The 27,889-nt window shown below is 40.7% G+C and overlaps 1 protein-coding gene across 1 annotated transcript in view; it reads right to left on the bottom strand.

Annotated features, from left to right (window-relative positions):
* Positions 1-7,240: 7,240 nt before the first annotated feature.
* The window catches only part of LOC129476766 (TATA-box binding protein associated factor 11 like protein 2-like), a 58,871-nt gene continuing 38,222 nt past the window's right edge, over positions 7,241-27,889 (bottom strand). Inside the window, exon 6 of the mRNA XM_063635513.1 lies at positions 7,241-8,868. Coding sequence (XP_063491583.1) covers positions 7,571-8,167 — 597 coding nt within the window. The 5' untranslated portion in view covers positions 8,168-8,868 and the 3' untranslated portion in view covers positions 7,241-7,570. The remainder of the gene's footprint in view (positions 8,869-27,889) is intronic.

Genomic DNA, 27,889 nt, shown 5'->3' with positions numbered 1-27,889 from the left:
CATAGAAATTTCTCAAAGGAATATACAACAATTGCCAAAAAAAAAAAGAGGTAAAGATGCCCTGCAACACTAATCATCAGAGAAATGCAAAGTGAAGCCACAATGCGGTATCACCTTACCCCACCTGAATGACCATCACTCAATAGCCAAAAGCAATAGAGGTTGGGGTAGATGTGGTGAGAGGCAATGCTTAGGCACTGCTGTGGGAATGCGAATTAGTGTAATCTCCATGGCAAACAGCGTGAAGATATCGCAAAGTACATCTCCCATTCGATCCAGTAATCCAAATAGTAGGTAGACACACAAAACAAAAGAACTCACTCTACCTAACAGACCTGCACACATATGTTTATCCTAGCACAATTCACAATTGCGAAGATATAACATAAACCTAAGTGCACACCAGCTGATGAGTGAGTAAAGTTGAATGGGGTTCATGTATGCCATGGACTACTACTCAGCCATAAGCAATGAAATCATGTCTTTTACAGCAACTTGGATGAAACCACAGGCCATTATTCTCAGTGAAGTCATTTAAGAATCTACAGCCAAATGGTGCACATTCTCACTTAGAAATGGGAGGTAAGCTGTGGGTAGGAAAGGCATAAGAGTGGTAACACGAACATTAGAGACTCAGAAGTGGCAGGGTGAGGGGGAGATGAAAAACTGCCTACTGGGTGCAATGTAGGTGTAGTAGTCACGTGATGAGCGCACTAAAATTCTTGACTTCGGCCGGGCGCGGTGGCTCACGCCTGTAATCCCAGCACTTTGGGAGGCCGAGGCGGGTGGATCACGAGGTCAGGAGATTGAGACCATCCTGGCTACCAAGGAGATACCCCATCTCTACTAAAAACACAAAAAATTAGCTGGGCGTGGTGACAGGCGCCTGTAGTCCCAGCTACTCGGGAGGCTGAGGCAGGAGAATGGCGTGAACCCCAGGGGGTGGAGCCTGCAGTGAGCTGAGATTGCACCACTGCACTCCAGCCTGGGCGATAGCAAGACTCCATCTCAAAAAAAAAATAAAATAAAATTCTTGACTTCAACACTATACAATTCATGTATGGAAGAAAAACCACTTACGAGTGGTTTTTACAAGCTAATGAAACATAAATTTTTTTAAAAAACTAAACAACTAGAAAATAATAATACTAAGCTCTAATTTAAAAAACACTAACAGGAATTCATTTTGTAATATTGATATCATGAAATTTATCATTCTGTGCATGAAGTCTGCATTGAATTCAACAACAATTTCTATTACAGATATCACAAAAGTTCATTAAGAGTAAATTGAAATAGACTTCACCACCTTACAATTCATCTATGGTGCCAAAAACAATTTGGTACTGTCAAAGCTATTCAAATAATGAAATGTTTTCAATATTTACTTAGCTAAGCTGTGACCTTGGTTCAGCAATTCAGTGAGGTTGGGGCTGACTTCTCAGGATCTCATGGCATTTTCACCCTGGGCAACAACAGGATAGCTCAGTTCAGGCATCAAATCCACATTCAGAGTGGAAAAGAAGCCAAAGGGGGCATCAGTGACAGTCACATGTCACCGTTTTCTCAGAACAGCTTTGCCTTCCCCAGGAGGCTACCAGCAGATTTGCAGGAGCATCACCGTTGAGGAAAAAATGCCCCAGGAGAATCCCTCACAGAGGAGTGGCCATTTCAGGTTTCCATATTCCCCTTCCCAGTTCACTTCATCCTCATGGGACCTGATGAAGACATCATGATCTCAAGCCTTGGAGTTTTTCCACAGACATGTAAGTTGTCTAACATGCAACTAGCTTTTGTTTTTGTTTTTGAGATGGAGTCTCACTTTGTCACCCAGGCTGGAGTGGAGTGGTGTGATCTCGGCTCACTGTAACTTCTGCCCCCCAGGTTCAAGCAATTCTCCTGCCTCAACCTCCTGAGTAGCTGTGATTACAGGTGCGTGCCACCATGCCTGGTCAATTTTTTGTATTTTTAGTAGAGATGGGGTTTCACCATGTTAGCCAGGATGGTCTCAATCTCTTGACCTCATGATCCACCCGCCTTGGCCTCCCAAAGTGCTGGGATTACAGGCGTGAGCCACCACACCTGGCCTAACATGCAACTTTAAGTAACTATTTCCTTGATGTAAATAAAATGTAAGCTTTCAGAATCCATTCGGCACACAAAACGTTAAGTGACAGATCTCATTTACCATCCCTCCCACAATGCACAATCCAGAGGTCTGACCCTCTCTCTGCTGAGGAAGAATGCAGGGACTTAATGGGCTTTCACAGCCCTGATTAGGTTAAGCATCTGCTGAAGCACAGCACGCAGTGGAAGGTATCTAGGTGGGTCTAATCCAATCACCCAAGCCTCCTATAAAGGGCTGAATTTGGCTGAGATCACAGAGATCTCCAGCTAGAGCAAGACTGCCCGGGAGAAAGATTCCCCACTGCTGTGTGCAGACCTAGGAATCCCAAGGCTACTCAAGTAGACTGAATACAGGGACCTCGGACCCACTGATCATGAGCTGGTAAGTATGGGGCTGGGTTGGAAGGGGCTAAGTGTATGGGAGCATCTTCTGCATAGATCCCAACACACAGACTCTCTGAATCCTGCCCACAACCCCACCACCGTTGCTGTCTGGTACCAGCACTGCCTCCAGTTAACCAGGCTCAGCCCAGCGACAAGGGAGAGGCCACAGCCCTTCACCATGGCTCCCATTAAGCAGACCGACCGCAAAGCCACCACCTGCCAGGCCCCCAGGAAGACCCTGGCCACCAAAGCCGCCGGCAAGAGGGTCCTGGCTACAAGAGGGATCAAGAAGCCTCACCGCCACAGGCTTGGCACCCTGGCGCTGCACAAAACCAGAAAGTACCAGAAGTCCACGCAGCTGCTTCTGCACAAGCCGCCCTTCCAGCACCTAATGCGCGAGATCGCCCAGGCCATCAACCCAGACCTGCGCTTCCAATGTGCGGCCACTGGCGATTTCAGGGGAACAGCGAGGCCTACCTGGCCCCCCTCTTTAAAGACATCAACCCATGTGTTATCCATGCCAGGCGTGTCACAGTTATGCCCAGAGACATGCAGCTGGCCCGCCACCTCCGCGGAGAGGGTGCTGAGGAGCCCACGCTCCTGGGAAATGCTGCGCTCTAGCTCTAGACGACTTTGTTTCCGTTTAGTTGTGTTTTTCAATTTCTCTGTGGTAATCATAGTTCTGATATTAGCAGTTCTCTTCACTTGTGCTTTTATGTCCCTCACGGGGTCCAAAAGTAGCCCTGCACATGATTGGGAGTAACAACACAGGCAGATATAATGGGTATGAGTATTTCTGTTTTCTTTTGTTTGTAAACTTTCCATCTTCATTGATGGTCTAATGCGTTCATGTAATCTGGGAATTTCTCACTGAACGCCTTTCAACAGTTCAAATCAAGAACAATTGTGAAAAAATTTGTTCATTAATATTATTGAAAACCAAATAAATTTCTTATTGGTGGCAAATAGATAACGTCTCCTGCATTTGATCAAACAGCAGATGCGATCCACACTCGCAACTCTGTGTTTTCAATGTTCCCTGTCTCCTGTGATGTTTCCGCTACTCTGCTACGAAAATACATTAAACTTCATTTTCTGCAATTTAAATAGACTCTCTAAAAGTCAATGCATATTATGAAAGGCAGTGTGGGTAAAATCCAGTGGGGTATATCTGTGTGTTGAAGGGAGTGAGAGGAACCCACTGGGTGTCTGATGCAGTCCATCCATGGTGGTCTAAATTCCGGAGTGTGGTCAATGTCATGGCTGGAATGGTCAAGGCCTTGGACACAAAGGTTGTAGAAGAGGCTCTGGACATGTGTGAGATTTGAAAAGGAGATGCCTCTGAGAAAGCTTGCCTGTACATTCAAGTTTAAGGGCCACATTTTTATCAAGTACCAAAAAATTATGTGATTTCCAGCCCCAGACTAGAAAGGTAATCCTGCTCCTGAGGGAAGAAGTACCGGCTCCATCTTCCCATAACAGAAGACTCTGTGTGCTGGAGATTCCATGTCTCACTCTACCCTGGACTCACCCTCAATTTTAACATCTTCCTCAAACTCTGGCATAGTCTCACCTAGATCATGGAAGCAGCCTTTTTCATAATCACTTTGACTAAATATTTGTTCCTCCTTGAGTGAATTGAGTCATTTTTCTACATCTTCCTAGTTGAAAGGAGAAAAGTGCACGGTCCTTGAGCACCTTTCGATCCAACAGCTGCTTTGAGAGAGAAACACCTCCCAAGAGACTGTGATGGTTTCCCACTGAAGCCTGAAGCTGCTCTGCCTTACGATTATTTCTGGGTTTCCTTTTCTTGTCATAATCAGTTACTAGTTCATATTTTCTGTTGGATTTTTAAAAAGGACTTACTGATGTGATTATGGCTTTCTCATAAAAAATATTACTTTATTAGAGAGAAAGTGTATTAAAATGAACAGTACTTGAATTCCAGTACTTACAATAGTTGAACATGGCATGGTAGGTGAAAGTGAGAAGTAGAATTTGACAAACACGATTTTACCAAACATTATGTTCCCTTGAATCTGTGGCTAAGAAAAACTAATTAGAAAAAAGAAACACTTTATATATCTCATTAATAGATTTGTTTAAAAAAATATTTTTTACAAAATGCTAGCTATGTCTTGATATTCCTATACATGGCACTAACTTAAAATTTCATGAATCGTCTGTCTAATATTCATGTTACTTGAGAAACTACTACAAAGGATTTGACTGCATTCATTTTATAAGAGCCCTGCTGTCTCCTCCCCTGCATATGTATGTTAGCACTCCTCTGCGTTGTTCTCTCTTCTGTAGAAAACACAAATCCATCAATTTATCATTTCAACTTTTTTAGTTTGGGTACAACTTTTTGTGAGTTATATTTTCAAACTTTTCACATTATATTTTTAAAGACTAGACCCTAGATAATATGTGCTTGAGAATAGTGGAGCTAGATTGCTTAAACTTTATTTGGGCACATGCTAAGTACTTTTGTAGGGGCAAAGGCAGGCAGTGAGGATGTTAAGCTTATCCCAAAATATTGAATTATTGAAAATAGTCAAGTACAGTCACTTTACTTGTTAGATATTTCATCACCACCTTACCAGACACCACATTTTTCTAGGCAGTCTCCAAAGGCACATTATGAGATAGACCTTAAGAATAGTGATGAAGCTCCCAAAAACTTTATTGTCATTAATATGTAATACAGCCAGCCATGAAAGCTAACAAAGATTGTGCCTAGAAAGATACCACCTTCTACAGATTCCTTCCTCGAGAGCTGTGGCTATATGATGTTACATATTGAGAAGACTTTGAATGTGTAGGGACACTGATCCTTCCCAACAAATCCATTTTTCCTCTCTGAGAAACAGCACTGTGTTCCGGCTCCTGAGCTGACCTCTGATCTCGATGGGATCTTGTTTCTGTCTTCAGCAATTCAGCCTTACTAAGACCCACTCAAAGCATTGAGTTCTATGGGGGGTCGGAAAAACGTTCTAAACTTGTGTCCAATCACCACTGTCACTGCTCTCTGCAGTGGCTCATCCCCACTTCAGGCTGCTTGGGCCAGGTTGTCTTTACCCTAGTGTTAAGAGACTGCTAGGCCTGCCACATCTGCCAGAACACAGCTCCCAAGACTCCTCAGTGCCATGGGAAAGGAATGAGCTGAGAGCAATCTAAAGACTGGGAGATAATGAGTCTCTTTGATCTTACTTCTTTTGGTTGCTCAAGCACTTTAATTCCTGAGAGAGCCCTCCCATCTCCACCAGTTCTTCCAAGAACCTGTGCCCTCTTTGTGTCTCTCTAAGACACACTGGTCTAACTTGTTATATGCCTTTACACGGAACTTGATAAAATAAAATGAAAGCTAAACAATGTCAGAATATGGAGGTGTGAAACAGAATTTCCCCGTGCTTGGTAAAATGTAGAAATTTATGTAATGCTCGGCCAAAGATAGATTCTATGTACAATAAGTTCTATTTTAAGAGCAAAAGCTGAGTGTATGAGGAAATAAAACAACATTTTCTGGAGGTATATTTGGCTTCAAGAAGAAAGAATAGATGTTATTATCCACTCAATGTGAGAGCTGAACTGTCGGGGGTTTTAGATCCTTTTTGCTTATACTCTATGATTCAGGGTGCGCATGGCAAAGGTAAACAGACTGAAATAGCACTGTGAATATCTGTGAGCTGTGCTGGGAAGGTTCACAGTGATTCCATAATAAATCTCAGGGCTTTTTTCTGTGATAAAAAGTACGCTTTTCCACAGAAAAGGTAAAGTAGAGTATGAACAAGTGGAGTGTGGAATAACTTTTTAACTCCTGATGAACCTACTTTGTCTGGTGTTTTAATAACTTCTTTTCCTCTGTTGCTGTACTCGGGTTTGATTTTCTGAACGGATCACTGGCAGAATGAATAAAATTAAGAATACTCTAGGCTGGGCACAGTGGCTCACGCCTGTAATCCCAGCACTTTGGGAGGCCGAGGTGGGCAGATCACGAAGTCAGGAGATCGAGACCATCCTGGCTAACACGGTGAGACCTCGTCTCTACTGAAAATACAAAAAATTAGCTGGGCATGGTGGCGGGCACCTGTAGTCCCAGCTACTCGGGAGGCTGAGGCAGGAGAATGGCGTCAACCCAGGAGGCGGAGCTTGCAGTGAGCCGAGATCACACCACTGCACTCCAGCCTGGGCGATAGAGTGAGACTCTGTCTCAAAAAGAAAAAAGAATACTCTAAAGCAATGTTTTGAACCAAATTTGGGTACCTATAGAAGCACCACAGCAAACCTGAACTGTCAATACGCTCTTTCTATCTGTGTCTTTTAAACTGCTTAGATGATCATCACAAATGGCTCTTTGCAGAAAGATGGTTTTTGGATTCTGTTTCTGTCACTCTAGTCTTATAAGATGCTCCCGTATTATGTTACTTCATAATAATGTAAAGAATCACTAGCTGACATAAAGCACAGTAGGTAGGAATACGAGAACAGTCAAATGAGAGAAAAAAAGGCTTTGTGATTTTATCTTTAGTTCTGCAGGCTGGAAAACAGTTTAACAGTTTAACTGTTTTTAAGATGACTCACCAAAATCCATACCAGAATTTAAAATACATACAAGGACAACAATTCCAGTGCCCGTGCTCAGGCACAGCCTTCAGGGCAGAATATCACTAGGGAAAAGTTTTTGGAGGCTTCACTTATCAAAACCCAGACAGAAGCATATGAACTAAGGCACAGCAACTCCAGGCTTCAGTATGAAACCATACAAGACTCTTGGAAGGGATTTCCCTCTCTGAAAGCAGCTATCTGTCTACAGGATGATCAAGACCCATGCATCTTTCTTCTTCTAACCAGGAAGACATATAAAATGACTCAATATGTCCTAGGCAACCCAAATATTTAGTCAAGGCGATTATGAAACAATGTCACAGTTTGAGAAAGATTGTTACTAAATCCAGGGTAGACAGATGCAGAAGCTCCAGCAAACATAGTCCTATCATAGCAGACTGGATGCAGTACTTATTCCTGCACAAACAGGCCCTTCCCTCTGGCCTTGGGCCTAGAACATGATTGTTTTGTAGTTGCTGTTGGGGAAGAGGTCCTTGGGCTTTAACCTGCGAACAGCCTCCCTTAAATGCTTGGGCTGCAGTGGGGGCGTTTCTCTCCACATCTCACACACGTCCAGGGCCTCTTCCACCACCTCTTTGAAGAAAACCTTGGCTATTCCAGCCATGGCAGTGGCCACATTCTCAGGCACCGATCTGCCAGTGATAGACTGCATCAGACCTGCAATGCGTGCTTTTGGGAAAGCTGAGCGGTGAAACACTTCGTAGCGGGCCAGCTGCTCCTCAGACATGGCAGACAGCAGGGTTGCCATCCTCTGAGCCTCCTCCGCATCCACGGTGGGCTTCCTGTCCTTCTTTCCTTTGGTATCTGTTTTCAGTCTTTTGGCTGCAGGAGGAGCTGAGGCTGAGGCTTCATTGTCACCTTCTGTGAGGTCCGTGACATCCTGACTGCTGAGCTCACCTTCCTGACCCCTGGGTTCTTCCAAGTTCCCATCTAGGTCCTCAGGGATTCCATCCTTGTTGCTGCCCTTCAGAACTTGGGGCATGGCGAACATCTCAGCAGAGACGCCTGTTTGCCGGCCTGTCTCCATGGGTGAGATTCAGGTCTGCTCCGTGACAGCAGCTGTAGAGGCAGAAGTTCCAGCTGGGGTGGTTTGATTATGGATCTGCAATGAGAACCTTTCAAAGATTTTGGCTGCTGTGTTTCTGCTGAGCCATAGTTTAGCTACCAATGGACACAACTCCCTGCCTCCCACTCCCACACACAAACACACACACTGGTTTTTCTCACTTCCACAATGTGAAGAAACTTGTGGATGGAGGGTATATTAGTTTTAGATCAATGCAGAATAAATTCTCACAAATTTTGGATATTTAAATCAAACCCCAGCTCACAGGTCAGAAGTCCCACTAGTCCGAGTGACTGCCTCCTGCTCAAGGTCGAACAACGGACCTCTAGGGTGGGCCTGGCTGCGATGACGTTGCCTTGACCTGGGAAATGTCTGGTTGTGATCTGATTCCGTGGTGGAATTCGATGCCTTAGGGTTGTGAGACCGAGGCCCGCTTGTCTGTTCTGCCTGGTGCTGTGAGGATGCTCTCAGCTTCCAAAGTTTCTCCCAGGTCTGGTCGTGGGGCTCCCTGGATCTGCAGAGCCGGCATAGGAGAATCTCCCACATGGGAGAAGGGGGGCAAATCTCCCTCTGGCTGGAGGGCTCTGTCATTTCAGGGGTTATAAGCAGAAACAAATGGCAACTCAAAGAGGGGAAACCATCCAGAACTTGAAAATTAACCCCTGAAATAAAACAGAGATACATAATCTTTTAATAAAAATCAACTACTGTATATAATTATCTCTCATTCTGATAGCTCAGATGATTGAATTAGACCCAGTACTTAATGCCCATTGTTTCAGGGTATTCCTAACCCAATCAGGGATTTGTAGGCACATTAATTTCATGGTTTCATCCACACTCAGGGGAGGGGCAGATGCAGGGCGTGCCTCTGAGGGGCAGGAAATGCATGGGACATCTCAGAATTCTGTCTGCCTCAGATATTCTGAATGTTTCCATTTCACAATAATAAAGGACATATTTTCTCTGAAAATTTGACATTTTATGAAGTTGCGTGTTAGACAACTTAAATATCTGAGCAAAAATCCCCCACTGATTTGGCAACAAGTCGTTTATCAGGTACTCTGAGGATAAACTGGGCTGGTAAGGGGAATATGGAAATATTAATTTCAATTTTTATATTATATACACATATGTATACACAGATTGCAGAGAAGCGCATAAGAGATAAAATTATTTCAAACAGAAAAATATGTATCACATTTGGAGAAAATTATGTTGGGTAAAAAGCATAAAATTAGCTCAGAAGATAAAGTAGACACTAAAATACCTGACTTTTAAAGACCTTTCATATATTTTAAAACATTTGGTAGGAGATATGAAATTACTATATTATTGCCATTACACTGAACATATTTAAAATAATGATCTAGTTATTTTATTTTTAAATAACAAAATTTGCAATATGTCAAACATCTTTTGCAACTATTTAAACTTGTAATGAAAACTTAGATGTCTACATAAAAATATATGAGGACTATAAAGATTTAAAAACTTTTAAAGATTGAAAACCAATGCCCCCCATACTTTGTTTATGCCATTAATTACTAAACTGAGAATTACTCAACTTCTCAGTTCAATAAATTAATATAAATGTTAAACTTAGAAGTACTCAAATTCTAAGCAATTTGCCTTCTCAACATTTCTTTCCTAATTCTGGTTTTGCTGGTACAAAATCAAAGGTCCTAAAAAAATCTGAGAACTTGGCAGCACTTCACTGCATATGAATTAGTCTGTACTTGAATCAAGTAGTTGAAGCATTCTTTTGATGGGTTTTATTCTTCATTGAGAAAATAAAAATAAATTTATATTTTATTATATTGTCCTCTAATTAACATCATACTGAGTACTAAAGAAACTAGATTTTAATACTTCAATGTAAAAATTGGTCCATGTTTGATATGGGCTTCTTTGACTTGCCTTCTGGTATTTAATTGAATGCAGAACATGATGGCAAGACTTGGAACTCACGTGACAATGATATTTAACACAAGTTCATTTAATAATAACATTGTTGAAAATTTTTCCTTGCTATAACATTAAGGATAATCTAATCACTTGGATTACTGGTGCTTCCGGAATAAGATTAACAATGAGAATAACATAGTGATAGTCTTCAATAAATAGAGCTGAAAATGGAATCCATGACAGTCAATGAAAAGAATGACTCAAAGTTCTGAGACCTTATTATACCTTGATACTAAGTAACCAGTTTTACTTAACTCACCTGAGGGGGCATGAATGTGGTATAAGAACACCTGTGAAAGTCATGCATCATCCAACACCTTCACTTCCCCATCTCAGCAACACATATTTACATCACAGCCTTTGCAAGCCACCTAAGGCTTTCCCTTTTCAATATTTACTAGCACTAAAGGCATGAGCAGTAGGTTATAAGCAGAAACAAATGGTAACTCAAAGAGGGAGAACCATCCAAAACTTGAAAATTAACCCCTGAAATAAAACAAACAGTGATACGTAATCTATTAATAAAAATCAACTACTGTATACAGTTATCTCTCATTATACTCTAAGGAGAGACTGAATGTATATAAGCTTTTCATATCGCCCTTTTCTCAAAGACTATGTGATTCTTCACCTGCAGGGTAGAGAAAGGCCTACATTTATGATTTCTAAAATGAAGTGGGGATGAAAAGGCTATATACCCCAAGAAATATGCAAGATGATTGAGGCATAAAGAAAAAAAATTAATGTCAATTTATGCTTAGTTTTATCTAAAGAGCAAGAATTAATTTCTATATTTAATATACAAAATATAGCACATAAATAAAGTTTATAAATAACAAGATATATGCTGGGTTATTCCAAAATATTTTACTGGCTCACGCCTATAAGTCCAGCACTTTGGGAGGCCAAGGCAGGCAGATCACTTGAGCCCAGGATCTGGAGACCAACCTAGGCAAGATGGTGAAAACCTGTATTTATTGCAAAAACCTCAATTGCTTTTGCACCAGGCTAATACAAAAATTAATAAAATTATCTGGGCATGGTGGCCTGTGCCTGTAGACTCAGCTACTTGGGAGGCTGAGGCGGGAAGATGGCTTGAGCCTAGGAGGCAAAGGTTGCAGTGAGCAGAGATTGCGCCCCTGCACTCCAGCCTATGTGACAGGGCAAGACTCAGCCTGAAAAAAAAAAAAGTATATGATCTTCTGCACAGAATAGATAACCTCCATGTAAACTATCACAGATGGGAGAGAACCAGCTCACATTTTATAGTGCTCCAGAGAAAAATTACAGTCACTTTCTAAGCATCAGTATCAGGATAATTTTTGAATTGCTTTTTAAAAGGATAAAAGCACTTAAAATTTTTTCCACCAAAAAGTGTCATCATTCTTCATCCCATTATGCTTATTTCAGAGCATTATTCTTGCTCTGAAATCCCTTGTAATGTTTTTAAAGCATTTCTTCCATTTCTATTCTATGCCCAATTAAATTAAAAAAAAATTATGCCAGAACTGCCATTATTATTTTGCAGAATGTTTGCAAAATCATTCATGACAGTCAGAGCCTTTCTTGATACATCTATAAAAGTGCTGGCAGAGGAAAGTGATAAAACTGTTACTCCCCCAAAATAATGGTGCGACTCTGGTTTTCAAATTAAAAATAAGAAAGAAACGTACCAATTAGGTGGCTGTTTTTCAGGTCCTTGACAGCCTCTTTTTAGACGTATCCTCTTTTCTAAATACATACTCAAAAAATATTTTCAACAAATATCTATTGAACATTTTTCTACATGCTACATATCATGGAGGAAATGGTGTGAATATGTACAAAATTTAAACTCTTCCTCCCTAGACATGAAAAATCTGATATTTTAAAGTATTTTTTATTTTTTTTAAATTTTATCCCTGGCAGGGGAATTTCTTAACCGTCATGGTCTTTCAGAAAACCAGTCAATGCCTTGGATGCCCTAAATCTACCAAGCAAAGTTCCAGGCATTTATTTCCTACTTGGTTTATCCTGTTGTAACTTCTTTAATTATTTCACAGACATTGAATTTAAACACATAATTGAAAGTGTTTATGATATTCAGAAACCATAAGTGTTTCATTTTATTGTCGCAAAATTTCTTGTTGGGTATCAAATAGGTATAAGCAGAAGTTAGCTCTCTGATGACTCTAAAATGAATCTGAAGTTTACAAAAACCAACACTGTGCTTACAAATTATTTTGATGCTTCCTTTTTTAGCTGAACAATATAAAAGGGAGCTGGGAAAGAAAGATGAGTTCCCTTCATGGTAGAACATAGAAGCTACATGGATGGGGAAGATTAACTCCAACTCTTCATTCTACCAGATCTGAATCGACTCTGCTCTCTAGTGGGCACCCCCATCCTTTAACATTGGGGTATGGAAAGATCAAGACAGAAGAAAATGAGAAGAAAATAGGGGAAGGGAACAGAAAAGAAAGAGTGGTATGCTCCATAGGAACTGGCATTTACTTAGGAGTGGAACAAGAAAATTCAAACCCAACTACACCCCTCCATCCCCTAACCTTTCCCTATCGAAGCAAGCTGCCTCCTCTCAACCACTGTACTGAGATCTCTAACAATGCTGTGCCAGCTTTCCCCTGCCTGGTTCCTCTAACAGCTCTCCTCCCATCCTTGAATAATGAGAATCAGCTGATGAACTCTGGGTCTAAGAGATCTGTATGCTTCACTTGTTTTTAGCATTGGGCATGAAGATCCAAGGGGGTGGACAATCACAGGGCATGGTAAGAAACACGTATTTATTTCTAAAGGCTTTCAGGTTGACTGTAGGGTGCATTTACATTGGATGATTTGATTTCTGGGGTGTGTGTGTGTGCGTGGGAGCATGTATGTATTGTGTAAGGATTGTATTACCACTAAAACTCTCTGGAATATAGGAAGACCAATTTAGATTTAACACTTCGGTTAGTTGGTTGATTTTATTTTTTCTCCATAAAAATAAATGATTATTTTATTTTATAATTTCTGTTTAGGTACAATCACTGAGTGTTATTAAAAAGGGAAAAAAATGCAAGCTAAAAAGAAAAAAGGGAGAAAAAGGTAATTACCAACAAATTGTTAAGAGTATATACATCTGTTTTTTTAACATTGCTTATTAGCATTTATTCCATAAGTATTTAGTGTTCACTGAGATTATAGGAATAATCTCCAGCTTCTCAGCAGACCACATTGTCACCTCCCTCAAAAAATTATATATATGTATAATATACAGTACTTATATCTATTATATATTATACTTCTATATTATTTTTATATATAGGTATGTATATCTATATGCCTATATAGATATATACACACCTATGTGTGTGTGTGTGTGTATATATATATATATATATATATAGCACATATATATCAGATGGAAACGCATGGATTCCTACCCTTAAAGGTGTCTACATCTGTATCCAGATCAGAGTTTTCAGATTTCTCTCTTCTCTTTCATCACAGTGATGATTCCTCCCCCACCTATAAATTATTCTCTACCTGTGGTCTAAGTCTCACAGTAGCCTCTCTGAAAACGTCCCTTATTTATTTCTGTCTGTCTTTCCTATCTACTACCTTTATCCCAGAAGAAGTTAAATACTGTCAAATATCTCCTGCCTTGAAAATAATTAACTTCACTCTCCTCATCTACCCACTAGCTATTGGTTATTCTCCTCCCACCTAAGAACTGGGCTCTTTCTGAGAATTGTCAATCCGGCCTGTCTCCTCTTGGTCAACTTCTGTTGACTTCTCAATTCTTGCTTCTGCCTTCATCATGCCACTGACACTCCTCTCATATGTCAAATGCAGGATTTGACAATGTTCACCACTCACTTCCTTTAAAAAAATATCCTCTTCCTGTGGCTTCTGGATCAGGTTCCCAAACTATTCTAGGTTGATTTCCCTGTGTTGACATACTTCCTTTTTTTTTTTTTTTTGAGACAGAGTCTCACCCTGTCACCCAGGCTGGAGTGCAATGGTGCCATCTCGGCTCACTGCAACCTCCACCTCCTGGGTTCAAATGATTCTCCTGCCTCAGCTACCTGAGTAGCTGGGATTATAGGTGCATGCCACCATGCCCAGCTAATTTTTTTGTATCTTTGGTAGAGACGAGGTTTCATCATGTTGGTCTTGAACTCCTGACCTTGTGATCCGCCCACCTTGGCCTCCCAAAGTGCTGGGATTACAGGCATGAGCACCGCGCTAGGCCGACATACTTCTAAGTCTCCTACTGAGCTCATCTTTTTCTAGTTGGCTGAATGGTCATCAATTATCAGGGTCACTCTCTCAGCCTCTTAGTTTCCTCTTTTTCCTGGTTCTCCTGACAACTTCATCCATTCTAGCCTCTTACAACCATCACTATGCTAATGAATACACCTCACATTTTCTCCCTTCATTTTCAGCTCATAGAATTTCAAAAACTGAAGAAACACAATGGAAAGAGGAATTAAAAAATGTATTCCTCACACATAGGTCTGGCGCCAACTTTGAAGTTGTTTTATTTCCCCAAAACTTTGTAGCATTTATGCATCTAAACATTGCATTACAGGCTTTGGTTGTGAAGATCTTGATAAAAGCAGAATTCTTTGCACAGTATACGTTTTCAAACTGGAGATTAAATTGTCAACAAACTGCTTATTATATGTTTAGTAATATGACAAGAGGGGTTAGATGATGTTAACTTTGAATTGAATTATTAAATGTTCAATCTGGGTAATGAGTGCATAGGGACACGTTATCTAGCATATGTTTAAATTTTCCATAAAAAAAGTTTCTTTCTAATTTCTACCCTCATAGTACTTACGTGCTACTTTACAAAATACAGAATTCTCAATTCAAAGGAATTGAACCAAAAATTAACCTAATCCCATTACCCTTCAATAGGACTAGAGAAACTAAGTGAATTTTTCATGTTTTCTAGTTTCTTACACAAAAGTATTGATGAAAATGACAGCATATAGACTCATCTACTAATATGAAATTTAACCAGGGCTGACTGTGTATTGAGCCCTTTCCAAGGGTAAAGAGAATTGAGATGAACCATTTGTGCAAAATTTATACTACAGACTTTGAACCAGTGAACAAACTAGAATAATGTAGAACATTTGGGGCAGACATCTTTAAGGTTCACTATAAAAATCGCAGAGAAAGGAGCACACCACAAAAGCCTTCTACTCCTGACAACATGGAAAACATGGATTTCTGAATCAGCTTTGAGAAGGTGGCAGCTTTGGGTTTAGTGCTTTGAGGACACCTCATTTAAAAACGAAGGTGCCTTGTGTGTGCACTGAACACCTTCCCAAATGTCACGTTGCCCGCAGGAATTTTTTTTTTTTTTGAGATGGAGTCTTGTTCTGTCACCCAGGCTGGAGTGTGATGGTGCGATCTTGGCTCATCACAACCTCCTCCTCCCAGGTTCAAGCAATTCTCCTGCCTCAGCCTCCCAAGTAGCTGGGACTACAGGTGTGCACCACCACGCCTGGCTAATTTTAGTATTTTTAGTAGAGACGGGCTTTCTCCATGTTGGCCAAGCTGGTCTCAAACTCCCGACCTTGGGTGATCTGTCCGCCTCAGCCGCCCAAAGTGCTAGGATTACAGGCATGAGCCACCGCACCTGGCGTCCTGCTTGAATATCTTAAACACTCCTATCAACATAGGTGCCTGTAGTGGGCTGAATGGTGGCACCCAAAAAGATACACACCCAGTATCATCTGTCTGGGCTCTCAGTGCAATCACATGTTCTGGGCTCTCAATGCAAACACCTGTATCCTTTTAGGAAAGGGTCTGAGTTTGGGGACAGACACACAGAGGAGAGATACACATAACAGGAGTAGGTGACATGAAGATGGATCAAGGATAGACACAGCCACAAGCCAAGGGACAGCTGCAGCCACCAGAAGCTGGAAAAGGAAAGGATCACATTCATCCCTAGAGCTTCTGGGGAGTAAGGCTCTGCTGATACCTTAATTTCAGACTTCTGGTCTCCAGAATTGTGAGGAAAGTAATTTCTGTTGTTTTAAGATATCTAGTGTGTGCTGATGTGTTATGGCAGCCCTGGGAAACTAATGCAGTGCTACATTTGAGGCCTTAGATTTAAGTCTTTAATACATTTTGATTTGATTTTTGTATATGGCGAGACATAGGAGTCTGGTTTCATTTTTCTGCATACTGATACCCAGTTTTCCCAGCACCACTTATTGAAGAAACAAGTCCTTTCCCCAATGTGTGTTTTTGGCACATTTGTCGAAAATGAGTTAACTACAGATGTATGGATTTGTTTCTGGGTATTCTAGTCTTAAGCCAATGGATTTTATCATGGCTCAAAAACAGAAACAATGAGAGAAATAAGTAGTAGAGAAATAAGTTGTAAAGAACTTGTAGAACACAAGAAGTGGATTCTAGGAGAAATCTGAATAAAAATGTTTCTGTATCTTATCCAACTGAGGGCTTTTCACTGATCATTAATTAGAAGGCAAATGAGTTTATTATCATATGCAATCATGTTTTAAGGTTTTATGGCAATTTAAGCTTCCATTAACTTCCTAGTAAAATGAATGTACTTTATATTACATGGTGTAATTCAGTCATACTCAATCAAACTTTTAGTCATCTCAAAATGCCATGAGGTTTAAAAAAATGTGTAATCACAGTTACAGAGAGCAATGTAGATCACTGTATAAATTCTGCCATCAAAGTCTAGCATTCCACAATAAGCAACTCCAGAAAACAAGAGCCATTTACAGAATGTTATCACAACCGAAAGTGTATTTCTATCTTGGCACTGTATTTCACCAAGCACAGGGGAGGATAGCACGAAGAGTGAGACAAAGACCCTGCCTCAGAGAGCTTACACTCCAAGAAACGAAACCAAAATAGATACTTCTATATCTATATATCAACCTGCATCTACATCTATAAGAAAAGTGGTAAATTCCAATGGAGCCTGAAATTTAGAAGTTGGAAATAATCTCAATACTTCTTGAATCTCTCGAAATTTTCAATTTTCTCATTCCAATCCAAGTACTGTTAGTTGCCCGCATCCTTTTGTCTGTTCATATAGTGATACATCTTCATGATGAGCCATCTCCTGGCTCACCAGGGCCCAGTTACATTTTCAATTATCGAAATCCTTTTGCCTCTCATTCTCTCAGAGGAAATCACCATCATACTAATAGCTAACACTGATTGAGCACTCTCCTAATTCCTGGCATGAATTATCTCAATTAGTACTTATAAAAATGCACAAGGGAAGTACTTTAATGTTTGTATCTTACAATTGAATAAACTGAGGTCCATCGAATATAGGAAATTTGCCCAGCATCATGGGTAATAGGTGGAGGAGTCAGCATTAGGGACTGTGCACAGCTTGAACTCTTATTCTGTCTCTTGTACTGCCTCTGGATTAGGGAGAGCAGCTGCACTCTCAGTAGGTGAAATATTGTACCACATGTGCCAGAGTGAGAATTACAGCTTAGAACTGGGCCTCACGTACAGTAAATTATCAGAGCTTGCATTCTAGACACAGCTTCTTTCAGTGCTTTCTTATCCTCCCTTTTATGTACCTTATGTAATTCCTATCTCATACAACCTGGCCTCAATATTGAGATTGCTCCTTCACTGTGTTGTAGGGATATGTTTTGATAGAAAATTTGTTACTGATTATGCACTTTCCCAAGGTTTATTCAAAGCATTGACTCTTTCCCAATGAAATAATTGCTTCAGTGCATATGCTGTATTTTCCTGGGAGTGGATTGGGGATAAGAGTTCTATTCACATAATCCTGTACCTTCCTTATTCTTGGTAGAGTGCTTTGTTCTGACTACTCACTTTTGAGGCTGCATCCCCTCCATTCCCCATGCCTCCCCGCTTCCAGGTGCTATAAACCACCATTCTAAAAGTTTGAAACCTTGAACTCCTGTGGCCGGTAATCAAGCGAGGAACTACTCATTTAGTCCAAGCTGAAAACAAATTCCCCTATTCTGTAGAACATAAACAGGGTTACACCTATATCACACCTTTAAATACTTCTGATCTGAAGAATCCTGGAATTCATACTGTCTACTCATGTTCCTCCCAACATCACCTATGCTACCTTTATCACATATATGTGTTCTTCTCGTTAAAATGAAGGTGTATAAAAATGCTGCTTAAGTATAAATAATCAACACACACACACACAAACACACATGCACACTAAAGATTCTTTCCAGAATGCATGTATTTATGCCAAGTAAGACTTAGCAAAAAGAGAGTAAAATGTTTAGAGTTCTGATACGTTGGAGAGCTTCTTCAAAGAATAGAATATGGCCTCAAATTCCACCTGTAAACTGGCAACCCTGATTTACAAACAAGAGAACAGGGTAATATACTCCCATAATTAACACTACCCAAAGACTGTAAAAAGTAAAGTAATATGTAATGTACCTAGTAAATCTGTGAGTCAACCGTCCTTTGTCTTTTCATTGCATTTATGTTCTTAATCATTGGTGTTTGTGGGCCTTAACCATCGGAGCTTTGGGGCCTCAGTATTTCAAATATTTTGTCTAGAAAATCTTTTACATAAAAATATACTGTCATTCAGCTTTTTCATATCTTTGATCTTTTTTCTTTTTCTTTTTTTTTTTTTTGAGATGGAGTCTCGCTCTGTCGCCCAGGCTGGAGTGCAGTGGCGCAGTCTCGGCTCACTGCAACCTCTGCCTCCCGGGTTCACGCCATTCTCCTGCCTCACCCTCTCTGAGTAGCTGGGACTACAGGCGCCCGCCACCACGCCTGGCTAATTTTTTTTTTATATTTTTAGTAGAGACGGGGTTTCACCATGGTCTCGATCTCCTGACCTTGTGATCCACCCGCCTTGGCATCCCAAAGTGCTGGGATTACAAGTGCGAGCCACCGCGCCTGGCCTGATCTTTTCTTCTTAATTTTTTTATTTTGACCTTCATTTTGGTTCATTCCTTTAAGTATTTCAAACTCATCTTTCTGAAGGTACCCTCTCCCCTGATTTCACAACTCAAAGCAAATGAATACAGACAGACACGCACACACACACACACATCAAGATGGCAACGGATGAATCCAAATTCACAAAAGCAATCAATAGCAAAACAGACACACTTAAGTACAAATATTTTTACATTCTAATTCAATCAATGTTCTGCCCACTGAACCATGTGGGCGGTGGGACATCTAGTACATTGTTACTGATCAGCAACTGCCAAATGTTTAACTACGAGTAAAAACAGCTTTGTGTTCAGCTTATGAATGCTACCCAGGTCAAAGCCAAACGGCCTCCAACCACTGCATTATTATCCCATCTATTGTTCCCAATTCAATGCTGCAGCCAGCCAACACAAATCAGCCTTTCCTGGTGGGTTTATTACCTTTGTATCACAGCCATACCTCCCCCAGCAAGAATAGGAACCCTGACTAAAGCAAATCACAATGTTACCATTCTGGAAAGAGGGGCTTGAATGCAGGCAGCCACCAGTACCAGCATCTCCTGCCAGGTGGAAGCACAACTCTGTGTCACAGGACTTCTCAACAAAGACACATTTGGCTACCTCCTGACACAGAGGGTCAGATGGGTTTCATCAGCTATTCATTAAATTTTACCATAGTTCTTCATTTTCTCTGCCTACATCCATCTTCCCCTACCTGGAATTTTCTCAGATGAACTGAGCTTTTAGCAGCATCCACTCTACTTCCAAATCATCAGTTTATTACAGGATTTATTCACCGAAATGGGTGCAGTTAAAAACATATTCAAATGGTATACTTTTACTTTTGATAACTGTTCTACTGTCTTCAGAGAAAGTGGAGAAAGAGTATTTCAAGGAGGAAATAATTTGATAATTATAAAACGCTGGAGCCAGAAGGGCCTCAATTCCAACTGCTGTCTTGGAATTGTCTCTGTACCTCAGTATAGACAAGGTATAGAGAAGTTGAGGCAGTTTCAGGTCACACTAGAAAAGTAGGCTAATATCTCAAACTGAAACTGAGGCCCCCAGACTCTCTGTAGAAACTTTTCATCACCCACAATGTGTTGCCCCCTTACTGCACTATCAACATGAAGCAGCTGCTATCAGCAACCAGTCATTAGGCATCGGCAAGTGACTCTCATGATGGGCTGGCTTTTATTCTCATTATTAGCTATTTATTTTCTTCATATTAAGTAACAAAGATAAAAAAGTAATCCAATAGCTCTTGTAAATTTTATTTCCTATTCTTATTCACAAAACAAGTGAACAAGTATAAAGCTCCTATTACACGATAAATAGAAACACTCATTACATTCATAAGCATTTTCATTCATATATAGATAATGGCAACCAGAACCGTTAGCAATGGATTGCCTTTTTAAAAAACTAACTTGGGATATTCAAAAAGTTTTTTTCATTGTTAATCATTATGGTATCAGAATAGTAACTATATAAAACATCTTTTCATTCTGTAATTATTTAGAAAGAAAAAAATTAAATTAGCATCAATGGACCTGGTTACAGAATTTATTTGGTATCATGGGAACCATGGCATAGCACCATGGTTCTCAGTCTCAGCTGCACATTTGAAACATCTGAGGAACTTTTAAAATCTCAATAGCCAAATCATAGTTACAACTGGTTTTTTTAAAAGTCTATAGAGTTGGGATCAAACCATCAGTAGTTTTAAAACTCCCCAAGAAATTTCAATCTGCAGCCAAGTCTGATAATCACTGGCATAATTACAAGCTTTATATAAAATATATACAACACTGGGGGCAGTGGCTCAGGCCTGTAATTCCAGCACTTTGGGAGGCTGAGGTGGGCAGATCACGAGGTTAGGAGATCGAGACCATCCTGGCTAACATGGTGAAACCCTGTCTCTACTAAAAATACAAAAAATTAGCCAGGCGTGGTGGCCGTGGCCTGTAGTCACAGCTACTCGGGACGCTGAGGCAGGAGAATGGTGTGAACCCAGGAGGCGGAGCTTGCATTGAGTGGAGATCCTGCCACTGCACTCCAGCTTCAGCTACAGAGCAAGACTACGTCTCAAGGCTGGGCACAGTGGCTCATGCTTGTAATCCCACCACTTTGGGAGGCCAAGGTGGGCATATCACAAGGTCAGGAGTTCTAGACCAGCTCTGCCAACATAGTGAAACCCCATCTCTACTAACAATACAAAAATTAGCTGGGTGTGGTGGCACATGCCTGTAGTCCCAGCTACTTGGGAGGCTGAGGTGGGAGAACCACTTGAACCCAAGAGGCAGAGGTTGCAGTGAGCTGAGACCATGCCATTGCACTCCAGCCTGGGTGATACAGTGAGACTCCGTTTCAAAAAATATATATATATACACACACACACACACATCATTGAATTCTGCATCTGTCCCTTACTTTATAAACTTGGGCAAATTTGTTTTCACTCTGTGCCTCAGTTTCTTTTCGGTAATACGATGGTGATGATTGATGATGATGATGACAATGATGATACTTACCTTGTAGTTTTGTTATGTGGATCATTGTTAAGGTACATAAATCTCTCCCACAACACATGACAAAGGACTGGCAGGCAACCAATATTAGATATCAGTTTATGCAAAAATTCTATTTCCATTTGTGGTAGAATAGCTCGTATCAGACTAAATCTCCTATAATAAGAATTATAAACTCCAGACAAATTTTTTTTAAACTGTTTGAAGGCACTGGTGTACAATCCAAAGCAGGCAGAAACTGAAAGAGCACAGTATGTGAGCTCCATAATTAGTCGGCTTTTCCCCTGATAACACGTTCAGGCTCCCTGCAGTACAAGGAGAAAATGAATATCGAGCAAGAAATGTAATCCTATTGGGAAAAGGTCAGGAAGACAAGTTCAGAGATTCTAGCAGAACATGAAATTGGAAGAAAAATATTCAGAAAAAGGGAGACACAGAGGGGATACTGCCAAATCTGCAAACAAACTCTCCTCGAATCCTTGGCTTTTACCTAAACTGTCTGTTTTCATGGTGAGAATCTAAGCAATCCAGAAGAAAGCAGCACCTGAAAGGATAAAGAACTGAGAAACTATCTCAGCAGCTACCTAATGGCTCCCATTACAAAAAGAAAGAAAGAAAAAAAAACATAACAAGCATGTGACTCCTTCACCGGCAACCAAGGTATCCAGGTTCTCTCATCAGAACTGACTAGAAGGCTGGTGTGGCCCACGGAGAGGAGGAAGAGCAGTGTGGTGCTGCAGCCACGTGGGGCAGGGGAGCACCCTCCCCTCAGCCAAAGGAGGCAGTGAGTGAGTGTGCTACCTAGCCGGGGAAACCATGCTTTTTCCACAGAACTGTGCAACCCATGGATCGGAAGATCCCACCTGTGAACCCATGCCGCCGGGGCCTAGTGTACCAGCCCCAAAACACACAGATTCTCAACAGCTGGAATCTGCATAAACCCACCAAACCTCTGGGAGGAAGGTCAACCAGCAACACAGCTGAGGCTGCCTGCTGTCTAAGCCATTTGAGATCCTTGGAGGAGGGGCAGCAGCCAGCACTAGGACTTGAAACTGCCTAACATGGAAGCTCCCTGGGTGGAGGAAGGGTGGCATCCATCTCTGAAGCTCCAGGCTGCTCTTTTCCCCTACTAGAGCCAAGGAGACTGGATGGCTTGCTCCCAAGACTTGTGCCCACAGCCTAACACACCAGCTGTGGCAGTCAGCAGCGAGAATGTCTCTTCGGGCCTGACCCTCACTGGGCTGGGCTTCCCAGCAGAACTCCAATAACTCCAGTCAGAGGCTCAGGGAAATAAGCTGAATTTCCCTGGGCCTAGTCCCTAGGGAAGGCGGTGGCCACAGTCTCTGCGAACCTTTCCTCCCAGTAGTTCTGAGGAATCCGGGCAGCCTAGATGAGTGGGTTTCCCCCAGAGAAGCACAACCCCTCCACCAAGACACAAAGTGCTTTGTTAATGGGTCCTGGTTCCCGTGCCACCAAACTGGATGACACCCTCCAACAGGGGTCATCAGATACCCTATACAGAAGCGGTCCTACTGGCATTAAGTTAGTGCCCCTCAAGGTCAGAGGTCCCAGAAAAAGGAGCAGGCACCCATCTTTGCTGTTCTTCAGCCTCCTTGAGTGACATCTCTAGGCACCGGAGTGAATCAGATGAATAGAGCCTGAAGTGAACTCCCAGAAAACTGCAGCAGCCCTACGGAAGGACCTGACCATTTAAAGAAAAACAAACAAGCAAAAAATGACAACAACAGCATCAACAACAACAAAAAGCCCCCACAAAAATCCCGTCTGAGGGTCAGCAGCCTCAAAGACTGAAACTAGAGAAACTCACGAAGATGAGAAAGAATCAGTGAAGAAATGCTGAAAACACAAAAGGCCAGAGTGCCTCTTCTCCAAATTATTACAAAGTCTCTCCATCGGGGCACAGAACTAGATAAGGGATCAGATAAATGAACTGACAGAAGTAGGCTTCAGAAGATGGGTAATAAAAAACTATGCTGAGCTAAAGGAGCATGTTCTAACTCAATGCAGAGAACCTAAGAACCTTGATAAAAGGTTAGAGGAATTGCTAACTAGAATAACCAGTCTACAGAGGAACATAAACTAAGGGAGCTGAAAACACAGCATGAGAACTTCGCAAAACATACACAAGTATCAATAGCCAAATCAACCAAGGAAAAGAAAGGATATCAGAGTTGGAAGACCACCTTGCTGAAATAAGATATGCAGACAAGATTAGAGAAAAAAGAATGGAAATGAATGAATGAAGCCTCCAAGAAATATAGGACTTCATAAAAAGAGCAAACCTGCAATTGATTGGAGTACAGGAAGGAGAAAGGGAGAAAGGAAATAAACTGGAAAACACACTTCAGCATATTATCCAGGAGAACATCCCCACCCTAGCAAGACAGGCCAACATGCAAATTCAGGAAATACAGAGAACACCATTAAGATACTCCATGAGAAGATCAACCACAAGATACATAATCATCAGATTCACCAAGGTCAAAATGAAGGAAAAACTGTTAAGGGCAGCCAGAGAGAAAGGCCAGGTCACCTACAAAGGGATGCCCATCAGACTAACAGTGGATGTCTCAGCAGAAACCCCATAAACCAGAGGAGATTAGGGGCCAATATTTGACATTCTTAAAGAAAAGAAATTTCAGCCCAGAATTTCATATCCAGCCAAACTAAGCTTCATAAGTGAAGGAGAAATAAAATCCTTTCCAGCCAAGCAAACGTTGAGGGACTTCGTTACCACCAGACCTACCCTACAAGACCTCCTGAAAGATGCACTAAATATGGAAAGGAAAAACTGGTACCAGCCACTGCACAAACACAACAAAATATAAAGACCAATGACACTATGAGGAAACTGCATCAACTAGTGTGCAAAATAACCAAATAGCATCGTGAAGACAGGATCAAATTCACACATAACAATACTAACCTTAATGTAAATGGGATAAATGCCCCAATTAAAAGACACAGACTGGCAAATTGGATAAAGAGTCAAGACCCATCGATCTGCTGTATTCAGCAGACCCATCTCACATGCAAAGACACACCCAGGCTCAAAATAAAGGGATGGAGAAAAATTTACCAAGCAAATGGAAAAGAAAAAACAACAACAACAAAAAACCCACGGGTTGCAAACCTAGCCTCTGACAAAACAGACTTTAAACCAACAAAGATCAATAAAGACAAAGAAGGGCATTACATAATGGTAAAGTGAACAATTCATCAAGAAGAGCTATTATAAATATATATGCACCCCAATACAGGAGCACCCAGCTTCATAAAGAAAGTTCTTAGAGACCTACAGAGAGACTTAAACTCCCACACAATAATAGTGGGAGACTTTAACACCCCACTGTCAGTATTAGATCAACAAGAAAATTAATAAGAATATTCAGGACTTGAACTCAGCTCTGGATCAAGTGGACTTAGTAGACGTCTACAGAACTGTCTATCCCAAATCAACATAATATTCATTCTTCTCAGTGCCACACGGCACTTATTCTAAAATTGACCACATAATTTTAAGTAAAACACTCCTCAGCAAATGCAAAAGAACTGAAATCATAAGAAACAGTCTCTCAGACCACTGTGCAGTCAAATTAGAACTCAGGATTAAGAAACTCACTCAAAACCACATGATTACATGGAAATTGAACAACCTGCTCTGAATGACTCCTGGGTAAATAATGAAGTTAAAGCAGAAATCAGGAAGTTCTTTGTAACCAATGAGAACAAAAAGACAATGTACTAGAATCTCTGGGACACAGCTAAAACAGTGTTAAGAGGGAAATTTATAGCACTAAATGCCCACATCAGAAAGCTAGAAAGATCTCAAATCAACACCCTCCCATCACAATTAAAAGAGATAGAGAGACAAGAGAAAACTAATCCAAAAGCTAGCAGAAGACAAGAAATAACTAAGATCAGAGAAGAATTGAAGGAGGTAGAGACAGGAAAAACCTTCCAAAAAAATCAATGAATTCAGGGGCTGGTTTTTTGAAAAAATTAACAAAATAGACAGACCACCAGCTAGACTAATAAAGAAGAAGAGAGAAAAATCAAACAGACACAATAAAAAATGATGAAGCAGATATCACCACTGACCCCACAGAATACAAACTACCATCAGAGAGTACATAAACACCTCTATGCAAATAAACTAGAAAATCCAGAAGAAATGGATAAATTCCTGGACACATATACCCTCCCAAGGCTAAACCAGGAAGAAGTCGAATCCCTGAATAGAAAATAACAAGTTCTGAAATTGAAGCAGTATTTAATAGCCTACCAACCCAAACAAGCCCAGGACCAGATGGATTCACAGCTGAATTCTACCAGAAATACAAAGAAGAGCTGGTACCATTCCTTCTGAAACTATTCCAAACAATTGAAAAGGAGGAACTACTCCCTAACTCATTTTATGAAGCCAGCATCATCCTGATACAAAAACCAGGAAGAGACAACAAAAAAAGAAAACTTCAGGCCAATATCCCTGATTAACATGATCCAAAAATCATCAATAAAATACTGGCAAACCAAACGCAGCATCACATAAAAAAATTTATTCACCATGATCAAGTCAGCTTAATCCCTGGGATGCAAGGCTGGCTCCACATACACAAATCAATAAACATAATCCATCACATAAACAGAACCAAGGACAAAAACCACATGATTATCTCAATAGATGCAGAAAAGGCCTTTGATGAAATTCAACATCCCTACATGTTAAAAACTCTCAATAAACTAGGTATTGATGGAACATGCCTCAAAAACAAGAGTTATTTATGACAACCCCACAGCCAACATCATATTGAATGGGCAAAGACTGGAAGCATTCCCTTTGAAAACCGGTACAAGACAAAGATGATCTCTTTCACTACTCCTATTCAACCTAGTATTGAAAGTTCTGGCCAGTGCAATCAGGCAAGAGAAAGAAATAAAGTGTATTCAAATAGGAAGAGAGGAAATCAAGTTATCTCTGTTTGCAGATGACATGATTATATACTTACAAAACCCCATCATCTCAGCCCCAAAACTCCTTAAACTGATAAGCAACTTCAGCATTCTCAGGATACAAAACCAATGTGCAAAAATCGCAAGCATTCCTTTACACCAACAATATACACGAAGAGAGCCAAATCATGAATGAACTCCCATTCACAATTGCTACAAAGAGAATAAAATACCTAGGAATACAGCTAACAAGGGATGTGAAGGACTTCTTCAAGGAGAACTACAAACCAGTGCTGAAGGAAGTAAGAGAGGACATAAACAAATGGAAAAGCATCCCATACTCATGGATAGGAAGGATCAATATCGTTAAAATGTCCATACTGCCCAAAGTAATTTAAAGATTCAATGCTATTCCCATCAAACTACCATTGACATTCTTCACAGAATTAGAAAAAAAAAACTATTTTAAATTTCATATGGAATAAAAGAAGACCCTGTATAACTAAGACAATCCTAAGCAAAAAGAACAAAGCTGGAGGCGTCACACTACCTGACTTCAAACTATACTACAAGGCTACAATAACCAAAACAGCATACTACTGATACCAAAACAGACATATAGACCAATGGAGCAGAAAGGAGACCTCAGAAATAACACTACACATCTACTACCATCTGCTGTTTGACCAACCTGGCAAAAACAAGCAATGGGGAAATGATCTCCTATTCAGTAAATGGTGCTGGGAAAACTGGCTAACCATATGCAGAAAACTGAAACTGGACTCCTTACTTACACCTTATACAAAAATTAACTCAAGATGGATTAGAGATTTAAATGTAAAACCCCAAACCATAAAAACCCTAGAAGAAAACCTAGGCAATATCATTCAGAACATAGGCATGGGCAAAGGCTTCATGACAAAAATGCCAAAAGCAATGGCAACAAAAGCCAGAATTGACAAATTGGATCTGATTAAACTAAGGAGCTTTTGCACAACAAAAGAAACTATCATCAGAGTGGCAGGCAAACTACAGAACAGGAGAAAATTTTTGCAATCTACCCATCTGACAAAGGTCTAATATCCAGAATTTACAAGGAATGTAAACAAATTTATAAGAAAAAAACAACCCCATCAAAAAGTGTGCAAAGATATGAACAGACACTTCCAAAAGAAGACATTTATGTGACCAAGAAACATGAAAAAAAGCTCAACATCACTGATCATCAGAGAAACGCAAACCAAAACCACAAT

Source organism: Symphalangus syndactylus, chromosome Y (assembly GCF_028878055.3).
Source record: "Symphalangus syndactylus isolate Jambi chromosome Y, NHGRI_mSymSyn1-v2.1_pri, whole genome shotgun sequence".
Lineage (NCBI taxonomy): Eukaryota > Metazoa > Chordata > Mammalia > Primates > Hylobatidae > Symphalangus > Symphalangus syndactylus.
This window is presented reverse-complemented; position numbering and strand designations above follow the sequence as displayed.